The sequence below is a fragment of the Anoplophora glabripennis genome, unplaced genomic scaffold (assembly GCF_000390285.2).
Source record: "Anoplophora glabripennis isolate ALB-LARVAE unplaced genomic scaffold, Agla_2.0 scaffold606, whole genome shotgun sequence".
NCBI classification, from domain to species: Eukaryota; Metazoa; Arthropoda; class Insecta; order Coleoptera; family Cerambycidae; genus Anoplophora; species Anoplophora glabripennis.
This window is the reverse complement of record NW_019416913.1, coordinates 56,763-63,549: the sequence shown is the minus strand read 5'-3', so window position 1 is coordinate 63,549 and position 6,787 is coordinate 56,763. Positions and strand designations below refer to the sequence as shown.

Here is a 6,787-nt window from a genome sequence, read left to right as displayed (position 1 = left end):
GGCTAGAAATTGGCCTCAATGATTTGGGATCGAGGGGGATTATCCCTCTTTATCCTGCCTCATCTCGTGTAGGCCTGGACAGCCTTCGTAGGTGGGCCCCATCTGTCGTCTACCCCGACCGCAAATGCGGCCGGTGTAGGCGCTTTGTGGGACCTCCTTTTGTCCTGGCTGGGCCCCGCCGGCAAGGCCCTTTCTTCTGGCGCTCTTCTTGCTTCGCTGGCTAACGCGGGAGGGGCGGGGAGGGGAAAGGAGGGTATGGGGAGTGTGTGTGTGTGTGTGTCGTTGTCTTCGTTTCTTGATCCTGGCGGTCTCTGAAACAGAAAAGGTTAGCGGGCAGGGGGATATCTCTGGTACTGTCCCCTGTTGAAGGCCGCCGTGATGTGCTCGGTAAGGCGAAGGATTTGGAGTTCAGTGGAGTGATTGGTTCGGAAGGCGAAGTGCTCGTCGGAAATGACTCGCAGTTCTTGGGAGAGGGTTCTTAGACGGGTTAGGATAATTTTTTCTACCACTTTGCTCATAGCCGAAAGCAGGCTAGTGGGCCGGTAGTTGGATGGGATGGTGTGATCTTTGTTGGGTTTTGGGCTAAGGATTAAGTTTGCTGTTTTCCAGCGGGAAGGGAAGTGTCTTAGTCTGAGTGTCTCGTTTGTTATGTTTAGAAGGGCCTTGAGGCCCTTGTGTGGTAGTCGTTTAAGAGTCGTGTTATGTATATTGTTGGGTCCGGGGGCTTTTCTGTTTTTAAGTCTACGTATTGTCAGCCTTAGTTCGTCAGGAATTGCGGGGTGAATTATGTCATTGTCTGGCTCTCTGTCGACGCGTCGGGCCGCGCACTCAGTCACTATTTCGAATTCCTCGTCTTCGTTGGGCAGCTGAGGCAGTCTACACTGCAGTTCCAGGCTGTCGGCGAAAGCCTCGGCTTTTTCCTGGTTCGTGTAAACCACCCCCACACTACCTTAGATTGGAGGAAGTTTACGGCGAGCGGATCGAGGCTGTTGTCTTGTGGATCCAGCGACTCCAGGTGCCCAGCTCAGTTGTCCTAGGCCAGTTCACACAGAGCCGCCTTCACACGTCTGTAAAGTACGTTTAAGTCATGTCTGTGTCGGGGGAGGCGGGTGCGGGTGGCAAACCGTTTCACACGTCGTCTGTCACGTATTAAGTTTTTTATGTCATCGGGGAGGGTGCCCCGGGGGTTTGTCAGTCGGGGAACAATAGTCTCCGTCGTAGTCTGAGTCAGGGCGTTTTTAATGTCAATCTCATGGGAGAGGATTGCCGCCTCCAGATCATGGGTGGTCCTGATGACTGGGAGCGCCATGTTTCCTTGCATTACTGTTCGGAAACGCTCCCAGTCAGTGAACCTCCTCGTGAAGGTGCCTTCATATCTCTGTCTTCGCCCCAGATCCAGAAATATTGGATTGTGGGCGGAAGACCCTTCGTATTGGGTGGATATTTGGGCATTTAACGGTATAGATTTTAAGAGGGCAATGTCGATAACGTCGGGGCGTCCTACGGGTCCGTAATGTGTCGGTTCTGTCGGTCCGAGTATAGTCAAGTCGTCGTGTCTGTCTTGGTAATTCAGCAGGACGCGACCTCTTGTGGTCGTCGTCCCGCTGTGCCATATGGGGGACTTCGCGTTGAAGTCCCCGATGGCAATTGTCTGGGGCCAGGAAAGGATTTTGTCTAAGTCATTGTCAAGTAGTGGTAGTCTGGGTGGGTGGTAACAGGACACCACCGCAACGTCTCCATGCCGTAGCGATCTCACCGCTATCGCCACGGCCTCTGTGTTTTGAGTTTGGAGCCGCTGCAGCGGATAGTGGTCGATGCACTTCTTTACTATGAGTGCAACACCACCCCCGTTACGGTTTCTGTCATGTCTGTATATGTCATAGTCAGGGATGGAGGTACGGGATGCCTCGCTGAGGTAGGTCTCCTGGACAGCCATAACGTCTATGTTTAGACGGTTCAAGATGTCCACGAGTTCCGTTTTTTTGGCCCGGAACCCGTCAAGGTTCCAGGACGAAATTCTCAGCGAGGAGGGTTGGGAGGGCCGACGAGCCATTAGAAGTCGAATAATTTTTGCATATTCGACACCATGGTCGTCAGCTGGACGCAGAAGTCCTGAAGACGCTTTGTTGCGTCAATCAGGGCCGCCGCGCCCGGTTGGGAGGGTGTCGTGTCTGTGTGTGCGTGTGGTGAGGTGTTGTGTTTTTGTTTTTGTGTGTTTTGTGTTTTTCTGGTCATGTCAGCGTATGTGAGTCCCGGGGTTGTGTTTGGGGTGGGTAGAAGTTGTTGTCTGTGTGTTTGTGTAGTGTTTAGTGTCGTGTGTGTGTGTTTTGTGTCGTGTGTGTGTGTGTGTTTTGTGTGTTTGTGTTTTTAGCTTTGGGGTACAGAGGTCACCCTCTATAGCTGGCGGGGTGTGGCCCGGCCCAATTTACACACCTGGCGGGCGTGTCTTTGGCCTTTTTGCATACGTGCGTGCTGTGGTTTTCGCCACATTTTACGCACTTTGGCTCAGCTGTGCACCGGGTCTGGCCGTGGCCGAACCGCTGGCACCGGTGGCACTGTGTGACAACCCCCTGCTTTCGCTGCAGCTCTACTCGAACCACGAGCGAGCAGCAGCGGTTTACCTTCAGGATGTCCTCCTGGCCCTGTGGGGTTTGAACTAGAACCAGGGGCATTTCCTGTTTATTTTGCCTGCTCGTCATGCGGTGTACTATTGCACCGGGGAACCCTTGTCTTGCGAGGTCGAGTTGGACCTCACTTGGCGAAACACCCGCAGGTATTCCGCGTATCACCACCCTCAGCGTTTTTTCTTCGCTGAGGATGAAGGTGTGGTATTCCTCGCCTTTTCCTGTCAGTGTTTTTGTCAATAGTCTGTGATATTTAGGTGTGTTTGGGTATATGGCTATACCGGCTTTAGTCAGTTTGACTTTTGTGTAATTAATGTTAAGTGTCGTGAGTATTTTTTGTAATTGCGTCCACCGTTCTTGCTTTCGCAAGATTACCGGTGGGACTTGTTTGGTTTTGTCTGTCTGTTTTTGTGTGTTTTGTGGGGTGTTTTGTAGGGCGCTTGTGGGTTTAGGTGTTGAGGGGCGCGTGTTTGGTGTTTGTGGTCGTGTTTTGTTTGTTTTGCCTGATTTTTTATGACTGGGGGCTTTGTCCTCGCTAGAGGATTCCGCCGTGTTTTTTTGCGTTTCCCTGTGCGTATGTGTGTGCCTGTCTGTGGTATATTATTTGTCATTTGTTTGTTGATGAGTTTGTCGAGTTTTTGGTGTTATTTAGTGGTGTTTTGGTTCGAAAGTTTAATTGTTTTTTGCAAATCGACGATTTGCTGTGTCATGGTTAGTATTTGTTGGTATTGTCGGGTGTTTTGCTCTGTGAGTTCGTGTATTTGTTGTTTTAGCGTTTCGTTTTCTTGTTTTTGTGATAGCTGTTCGTATAAAACTGTTTTAGTGGTCATGTTTTTTGGTGAAGCAGAAACCCTTGAAGTGGGTCTTTCGCTGTCTCGTCCATGTATATGCATATGTTCTCCTCGTGTTCGGAATTCGACATTTTGTGTGTGTGTGTTTACGTGTTAGTCGTGTGGGGATGCCTCCTTACGGAGGCGTACGTGTATTTTAGTGTATTTGTCTGTATGGTATATTGTTTGTCGGGGATCGCAATTTTAAAGAAATGTATTCTAAAGTAATGCAAATAACTGATCAATAAGTTAAAGTGGGACTTATCTGAGCATAATCCCGGCACAGGTACCTGTAACAAAGATTCCGACGGCCTCTATGCTTAAGCCGGGGATTAGGTCGGTGATTAAGAGAAAAGAAAGAGATTCTTTCCAGGTAACCTTAATAAAGGCAGGTAGATCTTGCTCCTTGCACTGCATTTCTCTTCACGAACACGTCTGCTCAGCTCGGATGCTCGCTCGGAACAACTTTTTAACCCTGGCTGACCACCCCAACGACATCCCCCCCTGCCGCTAACCTTTTCTGTTTCAGATACCGCCAGGATCAAGACACGAAGACGACACACACACACACACACACACACATACACACCTCCCCATACCCTCCTTACCCCTCCCCTCCCGCGCTAGCCTAAGGGCCACCTTAGCAAAGCGCATTTCAGGCTGCATAGCCGCACTACCCTACCCAACCATAGTACACATAATCATGACACCACCCCCGGGGTTTACACAGACGAGCCGGCGAGGCAAGAAAAGCGCCAAAAGAAAGGGCCCTAACCGGCGGGGCCCAGCCAGGACAAAAGGAGGTCCCACAAAGCGTCTACACCGGTCGCATTTGCGGTCGGGGTAGACGACGGATGGAGTCCACCTACGAAGGCTGTCCAGACCTACACGAGATGAGGCAGGATAAAAAGGGAAAATCCCCCTCGATGCCAAATCATTGAGGCCAATTTCTAGCCATGGAATAATGGCGCGGTTATAACTTTCAAACGCTTTGGAGTATGAAGTTGAAATTTTCAGGACCTTGTAAGAGAATTCTACCATCATATTTAGTTGTAAATTGAAGAGGTTCCCCATTGGGGTTTGTTATGCTAGGCAGATTTCATTCTTTCTTCCCCCAATTTTTTATTTTCAACTCTGCAAGAATCATCTACATAAAATTTTCAGTTCATATAATATAGGTAATCTTGCTCAAAATTGGTAAATCGAACCATTTACGACTAATTTTAGTTGTTTAAAAGCTGGGTTTGCATAACTGCATATCAGTAATATCTCATTGTCGAGGTAGCCATGAAAATTTCTTCGTAAATAATAAAAATAAAATTGTAATAATTGGGCAAATTTTGACAAGGAAACTAAACTATATCTGCTAACAACAACATTGGCATTGGCCCAGCATTAACCCAATATTAACAACATATCTGTGTATTTCTGCAGTGTATTGTCCCAAATTTCCAAAAGCAACGATATTTTCAGATCCTTAATGACTTTAAACACAAATATCTTAGTATTGTTTAAATCCTATCAGCTGCCTCGTCAATACATTATTCCGCAGCTATGCAAACCTAGCCTTTAAAATCAGTTACTGTTAAAGGGTTTACTTTACCGGTTTCGAATAAGAATATCTAATGTAAAACTAATGAACTAAATTTAATGGTAGCACACCCTTAACATGTCCTCATTTATGACTCCAAAGGGTTTCAGAAGTTATAACTAAATAAGTTTCATCCTCTATTTTTAATTTTCGAAGTTCCGTCACCTCTTAAAATATTTGTAGGTATTGCATTTTGAATCATTTTGTAAACTACATCGTACCATTAGATAATAGAGTTCAATTATGAATGTAACCTAACAAAATGCATACACATACATCTAAGTTTACATCTGTGGCTTTAAATTAACAATACTAGAACTATACAATTTTATTCAATATTTAAATATAGATATAAGCTAGATTTTCTACATTTTTGTAGTAGTTAATGATGATCTTCTTTATAAAACCTCAGTCCGCAGTAACCACAAGCGTGATTTCCGGGTTTATCCTAAAATATAGATTAGAAAGAGTAACTTATTTAATAGTTGTTGTCTATTGACTTACAAGATTAATATATACTTTTGGATGGCCTGTTGGGCCACTTCCTCCATCACACCATACGACACGCTCTTTACAAGGTTTTGGAGGAATTTCATCTATAAGACTTATGGCAAAATTAGGATTAACATGTTTTGGTCGATCAACAAATCGTGCTAGTCGATAATCATCTTCATCCCATTTCTAGAAGATATTGTTACAAAAATTTGTTAATTCATTGGACCAGACAAAGTATAATAACTGCATTTAACAATAGTCAAAGAACAAAATTTACTATACTTTATATTACAAGTTAATAACCTGTTACATATGCTGTTTTATTCAGTTGTCAATTCTTTCTAGGTATAAATAATACAGATAGATATATTTCTTTTATGTTGAAAGTGCACAATATGATCAGAATTGGTGATTATACTTAGCATTGTCTAGGGGTCCACAATTACAATTCCCTTTTTTATATACATACTAACCTGACCAGTGTGAGTTTCTTTTTCCTTTGGTACCCAGTCTGATGCACATCTTAAAATATTAATTGATTTTACTTTCTTATTAAGGTCTTTATAGACTCTTAAGAACAATATACTCCTAGACATGTTTAATTTTAATGAAATAATACCTTCAGCCTTCAGATCCCCTGTTGGTAGGTACAGGTAGGTATTTCGATTTCGTAATAAAATAAAATAAAATAAAAAATAAATAACCATAGATAATATCCTGCCCAGAATAAAATTTCTAAAGGTTGCGAGTTGCGACATCTATTATATAAATTTAAAATCAATCTAACTGAAAAACTCGTTTCATCGGTTTATACATACATACATACATACATACATACATACATACATACATACATACATACATACATACATACATACATACATACATACATACATGTCACTTTAAATACAGAAACTGTAGGAATAGATTAGTTGACAAAAAATAAGTATAGTTAAAGTAATATTAACCTCGCGGCATTAACCAGTGGCGTGCTACAGGAGGTACTGCTCCGATTTCTCTAGAAAAAGATAGGCCACAGGTGGTTTTTTTGTATGTTAAATTCAGATACTGTTAACTACATTAAATAAATGAAAAGTATTTCTTTTATTTGCCGACCATACATGCTCAAATTTAGTCGGCGATGTTATGCACAGTCAACCAGCAGTTTCAGTCAAGGTACCCCGCAACGTTCGTCAAAACGAGGGCGATGTTATGCACGGTCAACCCGCCGCCAGACAACGCCGCTG

The 6,787-nt window shown here is 44.2% G+C and overlaps 1 protein-coding gene across 1 annotated transcript; it reads right to left on the bottom strand.

The window, feature by feature from the left end:
• Positions 1-5,358: 5,358 nt before the first annotated feature.
• On the bottom strand, positions 5,359-6,229 carry LOC108911532 (probable NADH dehydrogenase [ubiquinone] iron-sulfur protein 6, mitochondrial). Its single transcript, XM_018716499.2, has 3 exons — positions 6,014-6,229; positions 5,550-5,726; positions 5,359-5,493 (listed from the first exon to the last, which is right to left on the bottom strand). The coding sequence occupies exons 1-3, from the start codon at positions 6,134-6,136 to the stop codon at positions 5,428-5,430; spliced, it is 366 nt and encodes a 121-aa protein (XP_018572015.1). The 5' UTR covers positions 6,137-6,229; the 3' UTR covers positions 5,359-5,427.
• Positions 6,230-6,787: the final 558 nt, after the last annotated feature.

Excerpts from the sequence above, each read along its gene's own strand:
- LOC108911532 (XM_018716499.2), bottom strand. The coding sequence starts at position 6,136 with ATGTCTAGGAGTATATTGTTCTTAAGAGTCTATAAAGACCTTAATAAG. Across the intron at positions 5,727-6,013 it reads AAGAAACTCACACTGGTCAG|AAATGGGATGAAGATGATTA; the intron begins GTTAGTATGTAT and ends AATATCTTCTAG. Across the intron at positions 5,494-5,549 it reads CAAAAGTATATATTAATCTT|GATAAACCCGGAAATCACGC; the intron begins GTAAGTCAATAG and ends TCTATATTTTAG.